Source organism: Aspergillus sydowii (genome assembly GCF_001890705.1).
Source record: "Aspergillus sydowii CBS 593.65 unplaced genomic scaffold ASPSYscaffold_1, whole genome shotgun sequence".
NCBI lineage: Eukaryota > Fungi > Ascomycota > Eurotiomycetes > Eurotiales > Aspergillaceae > Aspergillus > Aspergillus sydowii.
In genome coordinates this window covers 1,670,185-1,693,530 of record NW_024467859.1, presented here as the reverse complement: position 1 = coordinate 1,693,530, position 23,346 = coordinate 1,670,185, and the positions used below count along the sequence as shown (strand labels likewise).

At 49.7% G+C, this 23,346-nt stretch overlaps 9 protein-coding genes across 9 annotated transcripts; 6 read left to right on the top strand and 3 right to left on the bottom strand.

Annotated features, from left to right (window-relative positions):
- Positions 1-69: 69 nt before the first annotated feature.
- ASPSYDRAFT_139015 (alpha-amylase) lies at positions 70-2,021 on the top strand (the record flags this gene model as incomplete). The annotated part of the gene is made up of 7 exons (XM_040840897.1): positions 70-139; positions 210-617; positions 676-1,271; positions 1,334-1,357; positions 1,414-1,434; positions 1,488-1,710; positions 1,765-2,021. The coding sequence occupies 7 exons, from the start codon at positions 70-72 to the stop codon at positions 2,019-2,021; spliced, it is 1,599 nt and encodes a 532-aa protein (XP_040707673.1).
- Positions 2,022-2,145: 124 nt separating this feature from the next.
- Positions 2,146-3,380, bottom strand: ASPSYDRAFT_38528 (ketopantoate reductase family protein). The gene has a single exon (XM_040845733.1). It carries the CDS (start codon positions 3,335-3,337, stop codon positions 2,330-2,332), a length of 1,008 nt encoding a protein of 335 aa, XP_040707672.1. The 5' UTR covers positions 3,338-3,380; the 3' UTR covers positions 2,146-2,329.
- An 801-nt stretch (positions 3,381-4,181) lies between these two features.
- Positions 4,182-5,381, top strand: ASPSYDRAFT_141201 (GPI-anchor transamidase; the record flags this gene model as incomplete). Its single annotated transcript, XM_040841120.1, has 1 exon — positions 4,182-5,381. One exon carries the CDS (start codon positions 4,182-4,184, stop codon positions 5,379-5,381), a length of 1,200 nt encoding a protein of 399 aa, XP_040707671.1.
- A 609-nt stretch (positions 5,382-5,990) lies between these two features.
- On the top strand, positions 5,991-8,635 carry ASPSYDRAFT_83907 (cell division control 45 family protein; the record flags this gene model as incomplete). The annotated part of the gene is made up of 2 exons (XM_040851277.1): positions 5,991-6,776; positions 6,827-8,635. 2 exons carry the CDS (start codon positions 5,991-5,993, stop codon positions 8,633-8,635), a joined length of 2,595 nt encoding a protein of 864 aa, XP_040707670.1.
- A 533-nt stretch (positions 8,636-9,168) lies between these two features.
- Positions 9,169-10,816, top strand: ASPSYDRAFT_83906 (uncharacterized protein; the record flags this gene model as incomplete). The annotated part of the gene is made up of 3 exons (XM_040851276.1): positions 9,169-9,967; positions 10,041-10,498; positions 10,616-10,816. 3 exons carry the CDS (start codon positions 9,169-9,171, stop codon positions 10,814-10,816), a joined length of 1,458 nt encoding a protein of 485 aa, XP_040707669.1.
- A 702-nt stretch (positions 10,817-11,518) lies between these two features.
- Positions 11,519-13,715, bottom strand: ASPSYDRAFT_141225 (polynucleotide adenylyltransferase; the record flags this gene model as incomplete). The annotated part of the gene is made up of 7 exons (XM_040841123.1): positions 11,519-11,762; positions 11,816-11,930; positions 11,976-12,582; positions 12,641-12,852; positions 12,909-13,283; positions 13,343-13,491; positions 13,561-13,715. 7 exons carry the CDS (start codon positions 13,713-13,715, stop codon positions 11,519-11,521), a joined length of 1,857 nt encoding a protein of 618 aa, XP_040707668.1.
- A 446-nt stretch (positions 13,716-14,161) lies between these two features.
- On the bottom strand, positions 14,162-15,566 carry ASPSYDRAFT_53487 (homoserine acetyltransferase family protein; the record flags this gene model as incomplete). Its single annotated transcript, XM_040848696.1, has 6 exons — positions 14,162-14,289; positions 14,347-14,426; positions 14,480-14,627; positions 14,691-14,800; positions 14,856-15,351; positions 15,422-15,566. 6 exons carry the CDS (start codon positions 15,564-15,566, stop codon positions 14,162-14,164), a joined length of 1,107 nt encoding a protein of 368 aa, XP_040707667.1.
- Positions 15,567-16,598: 1,032 nt separating this feature from the next.
- On the top strand, positions 16,599-17,654 carry ASPSYDRAFT_53486 (flavin reductase family protein; the record flags this gene model as incomplete). Its single annotated transcript, XM_040848695.1, has 2 exons — positions 16,599-16,663; positions 16,775-17,654. The coding sequence occupies 2 exons, from the start codon at positions 16,599-16,601 to the stop codon at positions 17,652-17,654; spliced, it is 945 nt and encodes a 314-aa protein (XP_040707666.1).
- Positions 17,655-19,244: 1,590 nt separating this feature from the next.
- On the top strand, positions 19,245-22,904 carry ASPSYDRAFT_141283 (putative C6 transcription factor; the record flags this gene model as incomplete). The annotated part of the gene is made up of 9 exons (XM_040841128.1): positions 19,245-19,360; positions 19,447-19,496; positions 19,568-19,909; positions 19,968-20,059; positions 20,112-20,154; positions 20,268-21,266; positions 21,328-21,428; positions 21,489-22,167; positions 22,231-22,904. The coding sequence occupies 9 exons, from the start codon at positions 19,245-19,247 to the stop codon at positions 22,902-22,904; spliced, it is 3,096 nt and encodes a 1,031-aa protein (XP_040707665.1).
- Positions 22,905-23,346: the final 442 nt, after the last annotated feature.

Sequence of the window (23,346 nt, the reverse complement as noted above, 5' to 3'; positions counted from 1 at the left end):
ATTCTAAAGATCTCAAAATCTCTTCACGATCACTAGACATCCTTGACACAATACATATAAATATATTAAATGCTTGCTTGCCTCATATGCGACTACTCCTTTAGGAGAAAGCGAAAACAGTCATGGAAAGAAATCGAAGGTAGGCTCCATTGGCTCACGTTCAAAGTTGATAAAAGGCCTGTCACTGATAGAAGATTACCTGTGAACAGATGAGGCTGCGCGTCTCCATGACCTTCCGTCATGGAACGCTCCTGATAACTCGCTTATGTTCCAGGCATTTGAATGGCATGTTCCTGATGATCAGGCCCACTGGCGTCGCCTCCTCCAAGAATTACCAACACTGAAGCGCATGGGTGTTGACAATATATGGATTCCTCCGGGATGTAAAGCTATGAGTCCCTCTGGCAACGGATACGATATTTATGACCTCTACGACCTTGGCGAGTTTTACCAGAAGGGGACTCGGCCGACGAAATGGGGAACGAAAGAAGAATTGCAAAACCTTATTGCCGGTGCCCAAGATCAGGGAATTGGGGTTTATTGGGATGCTGTGCTCAATCATAAAGCTGGGGCTGATTTCACCGAAAGCTTTCCAGCAGTCAAGGTAGATCCACGGAGTATGTATCTATATCATGAACTCTAGACATAATGATTGGCAGGTGCTGATAATGCTAGATCGGAACCAAGAAATATCAATACAAGAGGATATTCAGGGCTGGGTAGGATTTAATTTTCCCGGCCGCGGTGACCAGTATAGTGCAATGAACTATCACTGGCCTCATTTCAATGGTGTCGACTGGGATAATATTCGGCAAGAAAAGGCTGTCTTTAAAACAAGAGGTCACGATAAGGGCTGGGCGACCGACGTCAGTAAAGAGAATGGGAACTATGACTACCTCATGTTCGCGAATCTTGATCACTCTAATCCAGAGGTGCGAGATGATGTTCTCCATTGGGCGAGTTGGATTACCACCCAACTACCTCTCAGTGGCATGAGATTGGACGCGGTGAAGCACTATTCAGCTGAATTTCAGAGGGCTTTCATCGAAGAGCTTCGGGGGCGATGGGGTGAGAAGTTCTTCTTCGTCGGAGAATACTGGTCAAGCAAAATAAACATCCTGCTTGACTATCTGGAAAGGATGGACCACCAACTGTCACTGTTTGATGTCCCTCTAGTCGATCGATTCTCTGTCATTTCACGTACCAAAGGAGCAGATATGCGGCGAATATTTGACGGAACCCTCGTTCAGAGAAGTCCTGACCATGCAGTTGTAAGGTTGTCTGCTAGCGAACTTGAAACATTATCTGACTTTTCTTTTTTACACATTGGCAGACATTCGTTGCAAACCATGACACGGTAAGACAGTATTGACAAGTGATTTAGTAATTATCTGACTAGATATATGGATGAAGCAACCAGGGCAATCGCTGGAGGTAAGCAAATGGCGCGTTTTAACCACGATTTAACTGACGGACCTCCCACATAGACTCCCATTGCCGCCTTCTTTATACCACTTGCGTACGCTTTAATCCTTCTTCGCGACAAAGGTCAGCCGTGCCTATTTTATGGAGATGTCTACGGCATTTCAAGAGACAACAAACATCCCAATAGTCCCCCATATGCAAAGCAACTTTCAACTCTCGCACAGGCCCGCAAGTTGTACGCGAATGGGGCCCAGAGGGACTATTTTGATAAAGCAAACTGCATTGGTCCGTAGTCCAATGTCAATCCGAAATCAAAGAGCGTACTGACGGTTATTTAAGGTTTTGTCCGCTACGGAAACAACCGCCACCCTGCCGGACTTGCATGTATCCTGAGCAATGCTGGGCCATCCCGAAAGCGCATGTTCGTTGGCCGCACGCATGCTGGGGAGCGATGGACAGACATCTTGAATAGCCGGACAGAAACAGTTAAGATTAACAGGAAAGGCTATGGGTTGTTTCCTGTCGGGGCCTATAGCGTTAGTGTCTGGGTAAATTCTTCTGTGGAGTGCAGGGAGAATCTCCATCAGGTTCTATGAGGCTCGACACCTTCCCACGTACTTAGTAAGTGCAGTACTTCCTAGAACATGTATGGTCAGGGACCTAGCAACGGACGTGACATTGGTCGCTTCTCCTATGATGGAAGGAAATAAACTGTTTGACTACATGAGGAAGGTACGACCCTACGTGGCAGACGCGGCTATAAGTGTCGGGTGCCCTTTCCTCGTGTTATACTTGCTTTATATGGAAGGTTCAAAGGCTGATGATACTTAGAATGCGGTTCTAGCCGTGCTTGGAGTGATAATATGTATCTACCTATGGTCTAAATTGTATTTTAACCTGTGAATCATGTGCCTCTATCCTTAACCAGTGCCCAACCTCTGGCCTTTGTTAGTGCATACATTGTTTCTAAACGAGGCATGGGAACATTTTTTTGTTTCCCAAGCCTAACTGTATTCCCCAAGATTGCTTCCACCTCAATAGCTCTGCCCTGCCTCACATCCTGAAGCATACTTACCTCTCTCCCTGTCCCCATTTCCGCTCGTTTCCTCGCAATGGAGAGTTTCCTTTCAGCCACCTCGGGCGTCACGCCTTCAATGCCTACTACTCTTGCCAGCTCAATAATCTCCAGCATTACACCCCAAGCCAGATCATTGGCGTATGGCTTCGAGGTTAGGAGAAAATCCCCGTCGGTGGTAAGTGTCAGGGCACAGATTGGGTTCCATGCCGCATTCAAAAGCAGCTTGGACCAGCGCGCAACCTGGATGTCTTCATGAACCTCGGCAGCGCCGCCGCCCTTGATCATGAGGTCGGCGAACTGTCTTGCAGCAGCCTTGTGTGCACTTGGTGCCGTCGAGGGATAAGTACCTAGCTCAAAAAGGTTGAGCATCTCCGGATACTCTATTGTGCCTGGGCCTGTTTGCACCGCCGGCAAGTAGATGACTCCGCTTATGACTGGATTCTGCGGAAACGCGGCGACAAATTCCTCCTCGATCATGATGCCGTTTTGCGCTAGTATAATGGCCGTTTGTGGTCTGCCATCCAAGACCGGACGGAGCTGTTCGGGCAGTGATGGCGTGCTACCCGGGAATGACTTGGTGCAGACTAGCACGAAGTCGAAAGACTCGTTCGCGCATTCAGAGACGTTGTGCACAACGACGGTTGGGCGGTAAGTCACCTCGCCATATCTCACAGATGACAATTTAAACCCATTTCGTTTGACAGTTTCATAGTTCGACCGGCAAACGGCTGTCACATTGCAACCGGCTTGGAGAAGCTGGTATAGATAAACACCGCCGACGCTGCCGGCACCATAAAGAAGAACATTGGCAGATGAACTTGGTTGGCTATCCATGGTGGCGGACGCGATTAATCTGACTCAGGGAGTTGGAGGGTCGTGGAGCAACTTCTATGGAGTCAAAGAGGGGAGAAAGTGAGCCTTACTGGTCTCGGACCTCGATAACCGCAGAGTTGCCAAGATCGTATTCTCCATGGGGTTCTCCACAAGCCCCTTCAGTTGTGCGACATTCATTCCTACTCTCGAATCTAGAAAATATATACAGAAAAATGACCATTGATCAACAAGTCCAAATAGGTACAAGTGAGGCCACTGAACTTCTTATTCTAAAACCCTGCAGATCAAATATTCCCCGCGGGTCCCAAGATGTACCCATGTCCTGCATTGATGAAGCCAATATCGAGGAGCATTTGTCACATCCCTGTTTCTGCCCCTATAATAATGCGTCGAGGTACAGTATCATTCGCTGGATGGGAAGAAGCACTCCTGCATTGCGAGCCTTGTCGTCGGCTCGGGTTTTGCCCGGGTTTCCGCATGGCCCAATATGCCGCCCATATTTTGTTGGGAATAGCAAGTATATCTTACCTCAGGCCATGTTCCCTTTGAGCAGGTATTTCATCAAAATTGTAGTTCAGCGAGAGAGGGTGTACTATGGCTTTGCTCTGGGCGGGAACGTCCCCGCTTGGCACTTGATCGCCCATTAATAATCACACCCAAGATATCCTGAACAGCCACTTTGTCTCCCCACAGACAAGCTGACAACTTCAACTCAACCTTTTCTCAGTCTATGATGAAAGCGGGATCAATACGCTCCAGTGGTAACCACTAATTAGTCGTGGCTGAGGGTTGCGCTCCCATCGTCCATTCATTCGCCCCTATTATGATTTGATTCCCTCTCATCATGTCTCCGTACTTTGGGCTCCCCCGAGCCCTCTCTTTCCTTCTTTTCCTCCTCGTCGCGACTTTAGTATCGGCAGAGCATACGTCGAACTGGGCTGTTCTCGTTGCTACCTCGCGATTTTGGTTCAACTATCGTCATCTCGCAAATGTCCTCTCCCTCTACCGAACCGTCAAGCGCCTCGGGATCCCTGACTCGCAGATTATCCTCATGCTGCCAGATGACATGGCTTGCAACCCCCGAAATGCATTCCCCGGAACTGTCTACAGTAACGCCGATCGCGCGGTGGATCTCTATGGTGATAACATCGAGGTAGACTACCGGGGCTACGAAGTGACTGTGGAGAACTTCATCCGTCTTTTGACCGACCGATTAGATGAGGATGTTCCGCGCAGCAAACGCTTGAACACCGACGCCGGGAGCAACGTGCTCGTGTATATGACAGGACATGGTGGCGACCAGTTCCTCAAATTCCAAGACGCCGAGGAGATTGGAGCGTGGGATCTGGCGGATGCGTTTGGGCAGATGTGGGAGAAGAAGCGCTACCATGAGTTGCTATTCATGATCGACACGTGCCAGGCCAATACAATGTACACTCATTTCTACTCGCCCAATATCGTTGCGACGGGGTCCAGCGAACTCGATCAGTCGTCTTACTCTCACCATGCGGATAATGATGTGGGGGTTGCGGTGATTGACCGCTGGACATACTATGTGCTTGAGTTCCTCGAGACTCAGGTGACTAGTACGAATTCAAAGCAAACGCTGGGCGACTTATTCGATTCGTATGATGAATCAAAGATCCACTCAAATCCTGGTGTTCGATGGGACCTATTCCCTGGAGGGGAACAGGAGGGCCGCCTTCGGACTTTGGTTGATTTCTTTGGGAACGTTCAGAGCGTCGAGGTAGAGAAGGCCGACGCTGACGAGCCAGGCTCGCTGAAGGAGGATCTTGTTGAAATTGCGCGACTTGTCGAGAAGTGGAGGTCATTTTCTCAGGACTATAACGCGGCTGGAAATACCACATCCCAGCAAGACGATGCAGAAGCTCGGCCTACATATGAGGTGAAGCGGAGGAGTGTCGGCCCTGTGAAACTGGCTGAGGAGACTCCTTGGGAGAAACGCTTGATTGGGTTGTCGATTCTGGGGGCGTGTGCGGCCGTGTGGTTCACCGGATCTGCGTTAGGCGGGACCATGACCTGATCCCAATACTAGTACATTATTTGTGTTTGTTGCATTAGATTCTTGGATATTCTAGCGTGCTTCATAATGGTCACTTTCAAAGAATACCCCCGGTGTTTCTCCTGGCATTCGCACGGCCGGTTAGAAAGGCATTCCAAATACTCTCAATCTTCAACCCTGTATCTCATATCTCGAGCGTTAATCCACATTTCAGTGAAACACCCCATAAAATGGAATGAATTACATACCTCTCTGTTGTCGTCTCGACCTTGAAAGAGCAGGCTTGGCGCCGGTCTCCGCACGTGCGGCACGCCCTGGACGCGTCGCCGGCCGGTGCGCGACCAAATCGGGGCTTCCTTGCAGTGATCGGAAACCAACAAAAGTGACCACCACCGCGCCTGTCTACAGCTTGTTTTCTCTGTAGTTTTTCTTCCATTCAATTATAGGGCCTTGTTAGGCCTCAATTCGCACCTTTTAAAACTTCTGTCATCATTTTTTTCTCTTCTTTATGATCTACCCCATTCTTATAAATGTCCTCTCGACGCGTTGATATACCACCACCACCACCACCACTGACAATACTACCGATTCGACCGACCGTGACTTGAAAGAACACTAGACTGACTGGCCATGTATCTCCCGCGCCAGCTGATATCCCACCTATACCTTCAACTCCTCCGATCGCATCATCCCCTCTCACCACCGGTGCTGATTCTCGTCGCCCTCGAACCAGACGCCCTCTGCGCGTGCCGAATCCTAACCGCCCTCCTGAAACGCGACTACATCCCACATAAGATCCATCCTGTTGCTGGGTATGGCGATCTCTCACGCGCCGGCGAAGAGCTCGTCCGGCCAATGCAGACGGGGAATGGGGGGAGTGGAGGCGTTGTTGTTTGTCTGGGGGTTGGCGGGCTTGTGGACCTCGGTGAGATTTTAGGGCTGAGTGGTGAGGATGAAGAGACGGAGGATATGGGGGGCGTGGAGGTTTGGGTGTTTGACGCGCGGCGGCCGTGGAATCTGGCGAATGTTTTTGGGGGCGATGGCGGACAACAGCAGCAAGTACTGGGGGTGGCTGATGCGAATGGTGATGCTGCGCGGAGGAAGACGCGGGGTGTGGATAAAGGGTGTATTACGGTTTCGTACAAGTTTGGGAGTGGGAATGGGGGGGTGGTTGTTTACGATGACGGGGATATCGAGGAAGAGATGGAGAAGGAGAGGGAGGCATACTGTGCTCTGTTGGAAATGCCGGAGGTAGACGAGCGGGAAGGCGATGATGATGGTGATGACGATGAGAATGATGAGCCGCCGTCAAGCTCCGACTCGAAGAAGCGCAAGTCCTGGTCAAGGGAGGATGACGAAGACGACGAGTTTGATGATGATGATGGACCTCCTCGGCAGCGGAGGCGGAGTGATTCGGTATGTCTTATGGAATTGATGTAGGCGTTGACTGCTAATACTAGACTAAGGGTTCGTCGATTGCCTCCTCGCCGACTCGACAACGGAGGCGCCACGGACACGACTCTTCTAACTCGTCGCGCTCTGCTACTCCCGTATCGGATTCACCCTCGCCTGCGCAGACGAAACAGCCGTCCACACAGTCGTTGAGACGCCGGTTACTCCGAATGAAGCATAAGCACGAGAGCGTATTACAGCAATACTATTCTTCCGGAACTTCCTACTCAGAGCCCATCTCTTCTATCATGTACTCCCTCGCATCGGAGTTGGGCCGTGACGACAACGATCTCCTTTGGCTGGCCATCGTCGGGGTCTGTAGCTTGGAACTGAGCGGTCGTACTATGTCCGGAGTCGGTGTCTCAAGCTCATCGGAGTCTGGAGGTTTAGCGGGATGGGGCGGACAGCGAGGAGAACGAATACGGCAAATACTACGCGATGAAGTCAACCGTTTAAACCCACCCGACCCAAGTGATCAATACCGCGATATAAGGGGAGAGATCGCCGGCGTCATCCCAACCACCGCGCGCTCTCCTACCGACAAGTCCATCCGGTTGTCACCCGAGCCTCGTTTCATTCTCGTGCGGCACTGGTCTCTCTACGAGAGCATGCTGCACAGTCCGTACCTGGCATCTAGACTACACGTATGGACAGAAAATGGGCGAAAGCGATTGCACAAGCTTTTGGCAAAAATGGGAATCAGCTTGACGCAATGCCACCAGAACTACACGCATATGGACATGGAACTGAAGCGGGTCCTGCGACAACGACTACTCAAATACGCCCCAATGTATGGATTGGATGGGCTGGTACCTCCAGAAGCACCTGGCCATGCCGTATCTCGGGAAGGTTGGGGCTTTGTCCGCTGTTGGGGCTGGAAGGCTTGTCTCTCAGCCACAGATGTAGGAATCATGGTGGGCGCGATTCTCGAGGTTGGGCCCGAAGAAGTCCCAGGCGTATGGGACGCCAAACGCCTACCGCGCCCAAAAAGGATAGAAGGCAACGCTGCCTCTGAAGATACAGATACGGATCTATCAGATCTCCTTCCCCGCTTCTGGACAGCGTATGACGCGCTCTCATTAACGTCAGAGTCGCCTACGCTTCTCATGGAAGCGCTGCCACTTGCTCAACATCTACAACGCGCCATTCTTCGTACCGGTACATCGCTGCTCTCAAAACATCAGATCAGACACCTACGGGCTTTCCGCATTGCCGTTGTCAAGGATGGCCCTGACGTCAAACTTTTCACGAATCCGGGAGCATTGACAAAGCTTGCGTTATGGGTTGCGGAAGCTATCCGTGTGCAGGAACGAGACCGCGGTGACGCTATTAAAATTGGAAAAAGGCGCGCAGCGGGTACGCCACTGGTACTCGCTGGCCTCGACGAGGACCGTGGCCTCTATGTGGTTGTCGGTACCGGTGGTGGAGGCGGTGTCGTTGACTTTGCTGCCATGTCTAAACGTCGGGAAGAGCGGCGGAAGAAAAAGGAAGAGAAAGAGAAGAAGCGAAAAGAACGAGACGAAGCACGAGCGAAACGTGCCGCTGAGCGAGCTGCAAGGGCAGAGGATGGCGAAGAAGATGAAGAGGAAGAATCAGAGGAGGAAGAGTCTTCTGAGTCTGAATCTGAATCCGAGGAGGAACAAGATCTGAGCGGCAACAAACATCTTCTGCGCAACCGATTCGGCATTGCCTTCCAGGAAGTTGTACAAGAAACGAATACCCGGGTTCGGATTGATAGCTTCGAGCACTGCGTGGTCGAGGTGCAGAAGGATGACCTGGGCGGTTTCCTCGAGGCTCTCAGCTTCCGCAGCGTAGTTGGTTGAGCTCGTTCCCCGTTCGTTTGTCTACCTTGATATACCTGTTAATGTTTGTACTTATGATCTATACTGATGGCGCTTTTGGTTTGCTGGTTCCATGCGATGGCTGGATACACTGGGCACTTGATTCGATCAAAGTCCTCACTTTTTACCCTTATTCTTTCCCTCTTCTCTATATGCTTTATGGTGTTGGATCTATACAGCCATTCCTTTTGTCTTGTCGCTTGTCCTTTGGTACGGAGTGGCTGGTTTCCTGTTTGTTTGCATCTGCTGCCCTCCATCACGACCCCTTCGCATATCCTGCACATGTCCTGGCGCTACTGGTGTTTGTTCCATCAATATATGAATCTGACTAGCATGAATGAGAGGAATTGACTGCCTTTGGTGGCCGTAAAGTATGTTTTGGTAGTTCTTCATACTGATCGGATGAACTCCGATGACCCCGCAAAACACTCCGAGTCCCCTCATCTACAACAACATCACCACCACCATCAATCCTCATCCGACATCACAAGAAGCAAAAATTCACCAGCTCCATCATGTCCACTTACCCTGCCCTTTCACGCGATGAAACCATCGGCAATCTGCCCCCAGAATACCCCTCCGATGCCCTAAAACAAATCACAGCGTTCCTCTCCTCCACCTCCACCAGCCCCCGCCGTCTTGTCGTCCTCGACGACGACCCAACTGGCACACAAACCTGCCACGACATCTCCGTCCTAACAGTCTGGGACATCCAAACCCTAACCGCCGAGTTTCTTAGCCCTACTCCAGGCTTCTTCATCCTCACGAACTCGCGCGCCCTCCCGCCCTCTTCAGCTACAACTCTCATCCGAGAGATCTGCCAGAACGTCCTTGCAGCCGCAACCGCCACAGGTTACAGCAAAGACAATCTAGACATTGTACTGAGAGGCGACAGCACACTCCGTGGTCACTTCCCCTTAGAAGTCGACGTCGCGCAATCTGTTTTGGGATTTGACGCTGGCGCGCCTCCGACGTGGGTCCTGGCGCCGTTTTTCTTCCAGGGTGGACGATTTACAATAGACAATGTGCATTATGTACTAGAGGGCGAGAAGCTGGTACCTGCTGGCGAAACGCAGTTTGCGCGTGATGCTACCTTCGGGTATAAGAGTTCAAATTTGAGGGATTATGTCTTGGAGAAAGCACCGGGCCGGTTTAGTGCTGAGCAAGTACACTCTGTATCCTTGGAGGATATTCGCCGAGGTGGTCCTGAGGTTGTCTGTGAGCGGTTATTAGGGTTTCCCAAGGGTGGCGTGGTTATTGCTAATGCGGCGGCGGAGTCGGATATGCATGTTTTTGTTGCTGGGTTGTTGCTTGGTATGTCCTGTTTCTGTTTTCTATGTGCGTAGGCTCTGTCTGATCTGTATACTGATCCATGATGGTGTTATAGCCGAAGCAAAGGGTGCCCGCTACATCTACCGCACAGGTGCAGCATTCGTCTCAACACGGCTAGGCATCTACTCGAAGCCACCCATTACAGCCGCGGAGCTCAAACTCGCCAACCCTCGAGAAACAGGAGGGCTGATCCTGGCGGGCTCGTATGTGCCCAAGACAACAGCTCAGCTTAAATTCCTTATCGAGCGACGCGGCAACGATCTGTCAGTGATTGAAATAGGCGTGGAAGATCTCATCGCTTCGCCGGATAGTGCGGCGGATATGATCGCCCGTGTCGTGAAGCAAACAGAGAAGAACCTGAAAGCTGGAAAAGACACACTCGTTATGACGAGCCGCGCCTTGATCACGGGTGGTGATGAGCTGTCGTCGTTGGCTATCGGGTCTAGGGTTGCTGAGGCGCTGGTGAAGGTCCTGCAAGGCGTGGAAGTTCGGCCGAGGTATATCATTGCTAAGGTATTTATTTATTTTTTATTGAGCCTTTGGTTCTACTGTTTCTCTTTTTATATTTAGCTTTCCCTTTACGGGGAGGAAAGTTTGAGTTGCAGGGAAGGTTCTAACAGGCTATTCTAGGGCGGAATTACATCCTCCGACGCAGCGACGAAGGGCCTCCTGATGAAACGAGCTTTGATTGTGGGCCAAGCAGCCGCCGGCGTACCACTTTGGAGGTGTGATGAGCCGACATCTCGGCATCAGGGTGTCCCGTTTGTTGTGTTTCCCGGGAACGTGGGTGGTGAGTCTACGCTCTGCGACCTGGTTGCGGCCTGGAGCTAGATTGGTTACCTGGAAGGACATAAATACGAGCGAGATGCAAGTCCGAATACGCAGGAAGCTACTGCATTATAACCTGCTGGTTGTCATTGGGTATAATGGCCCATGGGCCATGGAAATATCTTGTTCATTCACCTACTTAGACCTAATCTGGGACACTGGTGTGCCTGAGAATGAAAGACAACAAGCATAATACGCAGAGAAGGGGAATAGCCGGCTAGAGTAGGATGCATATGATGCCTCACTCTAGAATCAATATGCCGTGAAAGGAAGCTTCAAAACTCTCAGGTAAAAAGCGACGCCTGGTCTAATAAAGGCTCGCGCCCGTCTTGACCGTAGTCAATTTGAAGCGAAAGCAGAAAAAAGGAGAAGGATATCGCATCTGGTAGTCCAGAAAGGAGAGCGGGGAAGATACACCAACCTTGTATAACTTCCGACTTCAGTCGAGTCACGAGGTCACTGTGTTCCTTGTAGTCAGAATTAGCGAAGACTGGCTCGTCATCATGTTTTCATTCTCATATTAGAGTATATGATGTCGCGATGATCTTTCACGACTTCATGGGGACCTGCCCCGAAGTGCTGGGCTGTTGGATAACCCGTGTGGGGGTGACAATTTGTTTCATGCTGGTGTTGCAGCGGTGGCATATCCATCGGTGACTTGGCGTTTTGCGGCGGGGTTCGCGGAATCCTAAGACAATGTTGATATTAGTTATAACTAGAAGTTAGAACTTTCCAGTCCCGTGCAATACGCAGAAGGCCTGGGTTTAGTAAAATAGATCTGCATGGTAGGTAGAGTTCGCGACAGGATCTCACTCTGTTGTATGCACTTACGTCCACGGAGTCGAAGCTGCGTTTCTGCCCACTTGTCGACGTCTTTTTCACGACCTTCTTCTTGGGTCGCGAAGGTCGAGTTTCACCCGCTTGGAAAAGGTCCTCCGGCAGATCGTAACTGTTTGAAAATACTTAGACCTTGGTGATGACAACGTGATTGAAGAGACTCACTTGCGAACATGCGTTATAGACAAGTCGTTGATGCCAGGTTGATACCCAGCCCATGATGTGCACATGGATTTGAAAAATTGGGCATCAGATGAAATATCCAATGACCGGGACGCACCTGTGGAAAGTCAGTCGATTCAGCAAAAGAACTCGGAGCACATACCTGGTTCAACCGGCTTCAATTCCATTCCGATATAGTAAGTTGTGGTATAGATAATTCGGTTGTCATTGGCTGCGTTGTCTGCGGCCGCAGGTACTTCTGTGTCTTCTCTTCCACTCTGAGCCGCAGTTTGATGAGCAACATCCTTGACTTCGTCGGTCGTTTCTGTCTTAATACCCTTATCTTGGTACTTAAGGGATCCATTCTTAACTGCATCGGCCTCTTCCTCGTTGCTGATAATATGGGTTCTTTCGAAACCCTTGGGGAACGGATGAGCCACTGCGATGGTGGATTTACGGTCCAATGCTCCGACCAAGTGCCTGACTTTGGACTCAACGAGACCGGACCAGACTGACTCTGCTTCTTTCGTCCTACTAGACGCAGTGACGCCGAGATAATATTTGTAGTCTTGCGTGAAAAATGAGTGGCGCGCAAAAAGGTCATTCCAAGTCGCTTGCTTCGCCCAGATCTTGTCCACAATATCACCGCCGCGTTGAAGTTCCCGCAGGATTACTGCTTTAGTCGACATTGAGATGTTGTGGGTTGCGCACATGGACGGATAGGCAGGTGTGATAATGGGCATTAAGTGAAACCGGTCGCCGTGGTAGATCTTTTGTCATATATTATTAGCAAAAACCACGCAGGTATTATTGGACGAGATGCGTTACCTTTGGATTCCACACTTTCATCTGTAGAGGTCCATCCTCAATAGTCTTCAATAACACAGGTTGAGGCCATGCCCATTTGTTCATGATTCGGAAGAATTTGCCCACAATAACAGAACCGGTTGCTTGAGGATACAACTGACATACTCTTGCTACCAGCATAGCCCATGCAACACCACCAGGGAAACCGACAATATTAGAATAAATAGCTCGTCCTGTGTTCCATATAGTCAGTTGAAATGTTGCGGGAAAATACCAAAGCGGCGCTTACGTTGAGCCCACAGCTTGATTGCGCGCAAAGCAAGACGGAATGTCTTTTGCTGCGGTACCAACTCCAATATCTCATCCGTTACACGAGTTCCATTGAGCGACCGCACCTCCTTTTCGTCAAGGCCTCTTAAGTAGTCGTTGTTCTTCAAATCAAGATTCAGAGGAATAGACGGCACGATCAGGCGGGCGAAAATCAAATCGATACTTATCCCTGACAATTCAAGTTTTATCAGAGGAACAAACGCATCCGGAACCGGCGTCATCTTCTCGATGGCCCCTTGAGGTGCCATAGTTTCAAGCAGCGGCGGAAAGTCGGAGAAAAAGTCATCTATCACAACGTGTTTCGGTCCAAGAACTAGGGTATCGATATCCGATCCTTTAAAAAGCGCACTGTTAGTCGAGCTGCATGAAAAATTATTCTATGGTAGAGCTTACCCGGCCCATAGACCCCCAAGCGATAACTCCCATATGTGAATATTTTACCGCCTGCTGCCTCAACTGCCGCCTGAGAAAGGCCCTTTTTGCGACTGACGACCTTGACAAATTCGGTTGTTACGCGCTGTAGAAGTTGAAGTACTTGCTTCCTGTGCAAGAAGCGGCAGGTCAGAAGCTGTACGAGACTAATTTTCTGATTGTCCGGTATGCTCTCCTACCTTCGTTCAGTCTCCGACGGACTCTCAAAGTTGTTCTGGAGCTTAAGCTCTGCGATGAGATCGTCGTTCGCCGATAATTCTTCTGTAGTTGGCAATGTCATGGAGATCGGGGGAGTTACGCCCCATTGACGAGTTGGTGGTGTCGGTGCTGCCATTGCGACTGCTGCTACCTTGTGTTGGCGAGATGCGAGTGCGGAGATCGGGGTTATTACGGAGTACAAGAAACCAAAGCGAGCGGAGGACGGAGCTGCAGGGAAAGGGGACAAAAATATGACCAAGAGCGAATATCAAGTAGGTTTAACAACAGAAAAGAAAGAAATCAAGGGAGGGTATTAAGTGAATCAGTTGACGAAAGGGAACAGCGCGCCACTGAAATGGCAGTCGATCCAAGGGCCAAAAGGCTTGATTGATGGGGCGTTTGCATTGCGGATGACTCAGCAGCTATATAGTCACATGATCTGCACTTAACCTCAACTGTGACCAGAAAAGTGAAATAGAAGTACAATATTTTCGTTTTTATTAAGTAGAGCGAGTTTGAAAAATACGTTGCTTATTTTCATTTACGTCCACCTTGATTAATGGTTTCCGTCTCTGGGTTGAATCAAACTGATCGTATAGGAAGCTCCCGCTTTTCACCATTACTGCCACCGTCTTTCTGGAAGAAATTCGATAGTTGTTCATCAAGCCACTTCACATCATCCTTACTATCCCCAGGACCTCCCGCCCAATCTGCAATTTGTTGTTAGACAGCTACCAAAAAAAGTTCATGGTCGGGGTGTTACTTACGACCCCAAATGGAGGGGAAGACCCCAAGAGCGCCAATGCCTGGGCTCATGCACTTCACTTCATATTCGGAATCCTCCGGCCTGCCGGCGTACGCCGTTAGCTTATATTCAATTGTCCGATTAAACCATCTTACGGGAAGTATAGATCAGTTTTCGCAGGCAGGACCAATGTCTTGGCTTTGATCGCTGCTAGAGCCTTCTCGAAGTTGCCATTGTACGGCTCTTGTTTGCTAACATCGCCATTCTGCCAAGTTTGTGCCATAGCTAGGAGGTTGCCTGGGTCTATGCGGGAGTGCCTAAGTTAGCCACGTTGACCAGCTCTCATGGTGGCAGTAATAAGTCTACCTTTTGACAGAGCCCATGCCTCCCAGAAATTCTGCATGAAGTCTTCAAGATCTTTATAACCCATAGCAGTCTCATACAGCTTTTCTCTGTAAAAAGCTTGAGATAACCCCCTATATTCATTTGGTTATCAAAAATATGAATAACTAACAATGGTAATAAACTTACCAGCCTGCATAGCCTCTGCCGAATGCCTTTAGTCCAACTTGCTTTTCAGCATCACTCCATTTCCTCAGCGTTTGCTCAGATTCAAGAACACCACCCTGACCACTTCCAGCTGACTGGATGCCCTTGGCCGCTAGCAAGGCACTCTTAACGCCCTCGAGGAAGACCTGGTTATGAAGCGACGTCCTTGCTGAACCACAGAAAGGCACAGCCAGATCCATAAAGTCAGGATACTGTGTTGCCCATTGATAAGTTTGGGCCCCGCCCATTGACCAGCCAACTACGGCACGTAGATGGGTGATTCCAAATTTCTCGGTGACAAGCTTATATTGGGCGCGAACGTTGTCGTAGAAGGAAACTTTTGGCCACTCCCCTTCTACGGGGTAATTGGAGGGAGATGTCGACTGGCCATTCCCAAACAATGCGGGGACAATGATAAAATAACCCTTTGGGTTGAGAGTCTTGTCTTCGCCTATGAGCCAGAGGTTATCCGCAATGGCTTTGTTCTCGCATTAGTGTATGGTTTCTAGTGAGATGCCCATATCTCCCTTGACAAGAGCATTACCTACCTCCGGAGAACCAGGTGGGGTAGACGATCGCAGGAGACTTCGGGTCCCCGAATGTCTTATACGCCAAATGGGCGTCGACAAGCTTCGAACCACTCTGCAGCTCCCAATCCCCGAGCTTGAAAATCTCGTGGTTTTGCTGTGTCATTGCTGTGTGGTCTTTGAGAGGAACTCTGTGGTGTGACCGTCGTAATTCTAGCAAGGCCAAACTCGCCTACTTATACTGGGATAGCTGATGGCAATCGAGATGCCTGATCCCAAAGCCTTTGTAAGAAGTCGGGTGTTTGCTTTGCTATCCCTGATTAGCAAGCATGGAAGGCAATGCGGGATGAGTGGGATAATCCAGCCTACACGAAGAGATCTGTCCGAAGTCGCGGGCACAGATGCTAATGAGGGAAGGGTCTGCAATGGATTTCGTAGAGAACTAAAATGAGGGGAATAACTTCGACTCCAACTGACATCACACGACCTGTTATCTGATCACGGGGAATTGATATAGGCAACTCTATAGGAATCAATAGAAGCGTTTTATGATGTTAAAAAACCGGGTTTCTTTCCATAACGTATTTATCTGTCGAGGCGTTTCATTCCAACCTTGTTGAGACTGAATGTTAAGACCGTTCTATTACACATTTGCTAAAGTCAAAAGACTATGAGCGCTGCAGAAGGATGGCAGTCGAGACGTCAGTGCGGAGGCGTGACCTCAGTTTACCATAACGCCACGTCCATGTCAGCCTGCAAATGGTAATGCGTTGGAATATTTCTAGAATAAAGAAAGGTGTCCCTTATGATTTATTCATCATTTTCATTAGTGCTTCTATATGTTTTGAATGGCATTTGAATGTAAAGCCACATCCCGTCTTGACTACCGCGTTGGTCTTATCCTGGGCGCACTCGACAAGCACTCAAGCAGGGTGACATGAGAAGTGGCTCTTCGCCGCGTCTGCGTTCCGTGCCTCAACTTGCGGGGTTCTCTCGGGGAAGCAGCAGTCTATTCGGGCCGGCACTCGGTAGTGAAGGCGTATTGCCACTGCAATAGCGACGCATTATCTCCACACACGCAAGGCAAATACTGGGGTAAATTTGCGAAATGCCCGTGGAATTATAAGCAGTGTTTCCTGACTTGGGAGCTTCTCGCTTTGCAACCGCGATCTTATAATACAACGCGCGGTTCGCAAACATGTCGTGCTCTGTTCTTGGTCCAAAATTATTACGTGCTTTTCCAAAAGTATCTCCTCGAATTTTGTAAGTCTCTTCAATTCCCAGGCCCTACGGGTGCGCTGGTGGTGTGAGCGGGTACACTTCCAGCATTAGGAGAAGGATGCCGGGCGAGGTACAGTGCTGACGGCAATGCAGCTCTTTTCGATCTTTCGACCGTGTATCGCAACTTGAAAGTTCTCTTTTGCCCGGGATATATCGTCAGAAATCTACCATGATCAAAACATCGGCATTCTTTAATACCGGTGACGACTTTGACAAAGTCCAGGCATCGCGACCGGACTTCCAGCGGGACGCGGGAGTCAAATATTCGAAGCCGCCAAAGCCGGACTGGAAAGAGGGCGAGGGCGGCAACGATGGTGGCGAGAGCTTGAACAAAAATCATATCGAAATCGATCCGTACCAGGAAGGACGACATGCTTCATCTAACTATAAGCTTTTGATCTCAGGGGTTGTTCCCAGGCCAATTGCTCTCATCAGCACGAAATCGAAAGACGGCAAGACAGCAAATCTGGCGCCATTCAGTTATGCCCAGGTTATAAACCACGATCCTCCACTCTTCACGGTGGGCTTTGTTGGGTCACTCGAGAAGGCCAAAGACAGCCTTAAGAACTTGGCAGAGTCGAAGGAATGCGTGATAAATATCATTTCGGAGCACTTTGTTGAAGCTGCCAACGCAACAGCAGTCAATGCGCCATATGGAGTATCAGAGTGGGAGGTATCCGGTTTACATCAGGCACCTAGTTCCGTTGTTCAGGCTGCACGTGTGAAGGAGTCGATGTTGTCAATTGAGGGCAAGCTTGTTGAAACCAAGGAGTTTGAAAGCAGAACAACTCCAGGAAAGAAGACCGGTGTTCTTGCGATTATCGAGGGTGTCCGATTTTGGGTGAGAGAAGACGCTTATGACAAAGAGACGAACGTCGTAGATCTAAAGGTTCTGAAGCCGATCAGTCGCCTAGGAGGTATCGCATACGGGCGAACAACCGACGCGGTTGAGCTTCCAAGACCGCAGTTTTAAAACTGTTTTCTGGATATTGCACATTTTGTACAGATAACCAATCCTCGTTTAGAACCCATAGCAGTTGAGAATACTAGAGACCTGTCGTTTGAATGTTTGAAGATCCACTATTCACTTGGAAGGGCGCATGGAAAACTGAGAAGACGCAAAGTTGAAACGAAGCATCAGCTTGTGTAGATCATAAGGCTGGACGGGCTAGCTATCACCGAGCGACATTGCACACTGGGTCCCAAGTGGGTTTTGCCCCTCGCTACTCCATCCAGCGCGACAAGGGTCTAGCCCGAAACTCCGGAGAACTGTAAAATCGGTTCACATGACCCCTGACAATCCTGAGTCCAGCCCCGGGCCACCCCCATGGCTTTCTGCTTTGGGCGCAATTGATCCTGTGCGCTGGAGCTTACAGTCTTGCTCCGAGTTTGGCGCCTGCAGCGATCCCACTCTTCAAACCGCTGCGAAACGGTTCAAGATGCGGGTAAGTGATCAGGCGAGGCCCTATGAGGGTTGGGGTTTTGTGATGAGTGGGTTGGGTCCAATTATTCGTTGGCCGTGGTGTTGTGAAGGAGGCTCCGCAACATCAAACTGTTGCGGTCACATGGCGGCATAGTGATCCGTAGTGGAGCAGCTGGGACTGTACCAGAGAAGTAAAAAAGTCTTTTTGTTCCTCCAGCTTCTCCGAATCATAAGATAGGAGGTCGATATGTTACCAGCCATCACCTAAATTACAAATACTCAGCTATGGAACATGGACCGAATAGGACATGGTCATGAAGACATCGTCCCCGTAAATCTGTCGTTCATGATGTATGGAGGACCACTTGTATGCATAGACAGACCGTAGAGGCGTGGGAAAAGGGCAGTTGGATATAGAGCAGCGAGCACTAAAAAGGCAATAGGCGGTCAGAGGGGATTTTCAAGGGAGGATTTCCGATCGACCCTTCGGCGGGTAAATTGTTAAATGATGAATTTTCATTCCTGACCGTAAAGGCATGATGTTTGGAATTTCTTGGGGAGGTCCGCAGGGTGCAGGTGGCATCTCATCATCTCGTTTTCCACCACGGAGGAACACCAACGTCCCCGGACTCGAGTACGCGGCCTTTTCCACATCTCTTTCCACTGTTTCCATCCCTAGTAGCCAACAAATACTCGCAGATCCACGATTCTGGGACCCTTTGAAGCTAATTCAGAGCAAGTGAATTTCGCATTGAAACCGAAATTACCAAGCGGCGACAGGGCGCAACCAAACCGCCTCTCTACTTATCCCCCTCATCGAACCATCGGCCCCAAGCTCGGACTACTGCTTTCCCACCCTAGACCCTCGATTTCCCCTCCATCTAATAATACTTCTATCTTATTCTTTATCCGCGGCAACTCACCGACCACCGCGTGGGATCAAGCCACGCCCATGGACGTTTCGCCTGGACGGGTTCTGCCATCGAGACACTTCCCGCGCTACGTATTCCTTCGTCCGCTGATTCCTCCTGGTGCGACTCCATAAACGCACCGTTGCCGAAGCTTGATTGCCAGAGGATTCAGGTCCAAGATCGCTCAGATGCTCGATGTGCTTTGACCACGGGTGATAACTTGCTCGCGATGAGCCCTCCTTCTCCCCGGAAGAACGGCGGCGGTCATCTTCCCAACCCAAAACAGATTCGCTTCGTTTCGACCGATGGACAACCGCAAACAAAACGGAGACGAGTAAACGCTGCGTAAGTATTTTCCGCCCGGCGCAGATATACATTACAAGCGCCCTTGTCACTATGACCAGAAGGCTAATTCTATGTGTTTTCTGTAGATGCCGTACATGTCGCAAGCGCAAGATACGGTGCTCCGGCGAGCAGCCAGGTAAGAGGTGTCTCCTTTGCGGACCAACTGCCACTCTGCAGTAGGCTAACTTATTTGACTTGTTTATTTAGTATGCAAAACATGCTCGGACTTCAATCATGAGTGCCTTGGTTATAGCGAGCCCGCCACCAATATTCGGGCGCAATCTGACACCTCTTCTCGTACTCCTGCGGCGACCCCATCCCTAGCTACCCCGGTCGACTCGACTGCTCCGCGCGGGGCTCCAGACGTTGAAAGCCGACTACCAGGTTCCCCTAAACGTAACATTTTGTCAACGGGCACAGACAGTATCAAAAAATCACCGGACGTATCGAAACCATTGAAACCAGAAGAGTCGCCTCCATTTAGGGACGCATCGGTTTGGGCAGCGAAGGAGAATGAACAGCAGGCGGCGGGGGAAAGTCCAGAAAGCAGTATGTTGTAAATATACTGATTACATCGGTAGCGAGTTTCGCTCATTATTCTGTTCAGATCGGACTTCCGTCAGCTCCAACAGCCGTACACATGTGCCCTACTTCAGATATTTTGGGCCCACAGCTATTGTTCCCGGATTTAAGCAAATGGTCAGTTTACTGCTCTTAAACTCCAATCGCCAGCAACTGATCCTTTCCACAGGTTGTGCAAGTACGGGGTTCACGGAAGAGTAATGCATCATCAGGTTGGTTCCTTCTCCGTCTACTTCCATTCTCTCATTGAGGATTGCACCGTCGATGTAGATTTCTGTCTATTATATTACGCACGCTCAGCTAAGTTAAATTGTTGCTCCGGCAGATTCGATTTCATCTTTACGCAGCCCAGAGCTCCATGACAGCGAAATTCACCATCTCCCGGCTATAATCGACCGCACTGATACCCGTGATGCCAACACCATTCCATTTTACGACCGAGTTGATTCTTTACCCGTGAGTAACCTGGTTACTCACCTCTGTGAGCTATTCTTCGTCCACCTGGGATGTAGCTTCCCATTCTTGCGACGGGAGCGTTTTCTTCGCGACTTGAAAGAGAAGAAAATTGATACAATGCTTGTGGATTCTGTGTGCGCGTTATCTTCCCGATTCTCACCCCACCCTCTACTGAGTCCGCCCCAAGCGCCTCCTATTGATGGCTCAGAGCCCCAGCCCACTATGAAGAAATCTAACCGCGGCCAACCATTCGCCAATCGAGCAATGAGTGCCTTGGTGGAATCTCTCTCATTTCCGACTCTTTCCGTTGTCCAGGCGTGTTTATTGCTTGCATACGATCAGTTCGGTTCAAACCATGATAGTGGGCTATGGATGTACTTGGGCATATCCATTCGAATGGCACAAGATCTCGGGATGCAGAAGCTGCAAGGCTTGGATTACAGTTACGGCCGAACTGGTGTCACACCAAGCGCAGTTATGACAGGGCATGCGTCGAAACTTAGGGAAGATCAATACGACGAGCCTCCAAACGGTCCTGCCTCGACAAAAGATTCGCAGGAGGTGGAAGATCGACGTGCCTGGGAGCGCGAAAGAGTGGACACGTTCTGGAGCATATTTTTCCTCGACAGAGTGATCTCTTCTGGCACGGGACGACCCGTGACCTTGCGTGATGAGGATATAGAACTCCGCTTTCCTTTACAGTCCGAGTCACAGCTTCCTAATGGCTGGCCAGCGCCTTTTCCACCGCTTATCCGCATTATTCATTTGTATGGAAGGGTCACAGACCTTATAAACAGCATGCAGGATGTCAATAATGTGACGTCCGATACGTTAAAAAGGCTGGCCGGAATGGAAAGCGACTTGACAGGTACAGTTATATTCAACTGGGATATTCTTTCTAGGTTGGGCTAATCAATATCCGTTAAAAGGCATTTACCAACGGTTGTCACCAAAACTCCACTTCAATGCTGCGAATTTCCAAGCATATGTAAAGGCTAAAGAGGGAACAAACTTTATTCTCCTTCATTTTGTGAGAATCCCTCATCTATTATGAACCTCAGAAGTTGACACTAATACTATACTCTTAAAGTGGTTCCACACAGTGATCGTGCTCCTCCACCAACCCACCCTTCTAAACTCCTTTGGTGGCACCATTCAGCACCTTTACCCTAATAGTCGTGATCTTTCGATGTCCTCAGCCAAAACGATAGCAGACATTCTATCTTTTTCCGAGCTGGTGGATGGCAAGAGCTTCATCGGCAATCCTTTCACCAGTCAGCCGATGTATATAGCCGCATGCGCTTTTCTCATGGAGAGTGCCCATTATTCCTCTCCGTCGTCACGGTCTGTTTCGCCTTCGCACCAGCCACTTTTAGCAAATCAAACCAGTGGGTTCTTTTTGCCGAGCGTGGATTCGTCTTCCAACCCATCGGACCGCAAGCCCGCTGCAAGATACAGCCTTCTTGCGTCCGCCGCTAGGGAGAACTATCAGAGATGCTACAAAGCTTTGAAGGCTCTCGAGAATTATTGGGAGGGTACAAAGTATATATTGACGGTTTTGAACCAAAAGGCCAAGGGAATAGTGGACCCGTTATTATATACTGAAGAAGAAATGGAGGGCACCACTGGAACTCCCTCAGCTCAGCCCGTCACGGGGTCCAACTGGCGGCAATCACATTTGCCCGGCTCCACCAATGCCACGGGAGGACCAATATCTAGTGCGTATTCTCCGGATGGGAGAGGGTCGCCGAGGATGGACCCCAGTCAAGGTAAGATAATATCGTTGTATCTTTGCGCATTTGCGTTCATGATTGAGCTAACCCTAATGTCAGCTATTGGCTGGGCCCTCACCAACGCAACGAATTCCTCACAACCAAACCTCAGTCTCCTCTATCAAATGCCCGCTGCCCCTCCCGAGCCGGCCACTGACAACAAATCGTACCCGTCTCAGTACAGTCATAGTTACACCAACGTACCCGTCCAACCAGGTATTGGGCAGGGCTCGGGCTCCTTCGCGCGAGATATTGAACCCACAAATACCTCCAGTGTCGCTCATGATTCCTTAGTTTCTTCCGGCCAGGTGGCGACTTCGGACGCGACTCTTCTTCTCGGCCTGAACTCCCAGTATCCTCATCCTGTATCACGCCCCTCGAATTCACAACCAACGCGCAATATCCCGTCCTCCTCTTCAACCCTAAACTCCCAAGTGTCAGCATACAACTATATTCCACCGACGACGGATGATCGCCAGGCTAGTGGTGGCCATATGGGGTCAAGACCTCCAGACCTCCACTCTGCCCTCAATGCGCAAGCGGGTGGTGATCTTCTCATTGAAAGTCAAGATGTCGATATGTCCGCGCTCCATCAACAGGACCAATTTCCCTTCCCATTCAGTGGGCTACCTTGGCTAGAATATCTTCCGCAGGATGTTCTCAACTACTTTAGCACCGACCACCAAAACTATCCTCTCATGAGCCCTGATGAAGGTGCCCCGCCGCCTCATTAAACTTTACCATCTATTCATGCGTTATGTCTAGCAATGTCTGCTATGTCACGGTTAAGGAGATGGAATCCACGGCGTCTTTTGGTTAGAATTTTTCAGCTTTGGTGAAGAAAAAATAGAGCGCAAGCCCTTGATATTGGTTTTTTGCTACTCTTGTCGTTTCATGTACTTTCTATTATTCGCCAGCGCCTTTTGCATGGACCGAGATTTTTTTTGACTTGAAAGCGTTTGGTTATTCTAATGTATATCTGTCTTTACCTGTTGTTTGCATGGGAAGGTCATGGTCTTTTGGGTGTTCGGTGTTATGAGAGATTAACCCTCCTATAATCGATGTATCTCAGGAATTCTGTGAGCGTACGCCTATTGAAAGATATCGGCCGCAACAGTTAATTTATGTTTGTTTAAAATAACAAAATATTAATATCAATGAACAATTCATCGCAGG

Bases quoted from the DNA above. Each gene is read 5' to 3' on its own strand.
- ASPSYDRAFT_38528 (XM_040845733.1), bottom strand. From the start codon at position 3,337: ATGGATAGCCAACCAAGTTCATCTGCCAATGTTCTTCTTTATGGTGCC.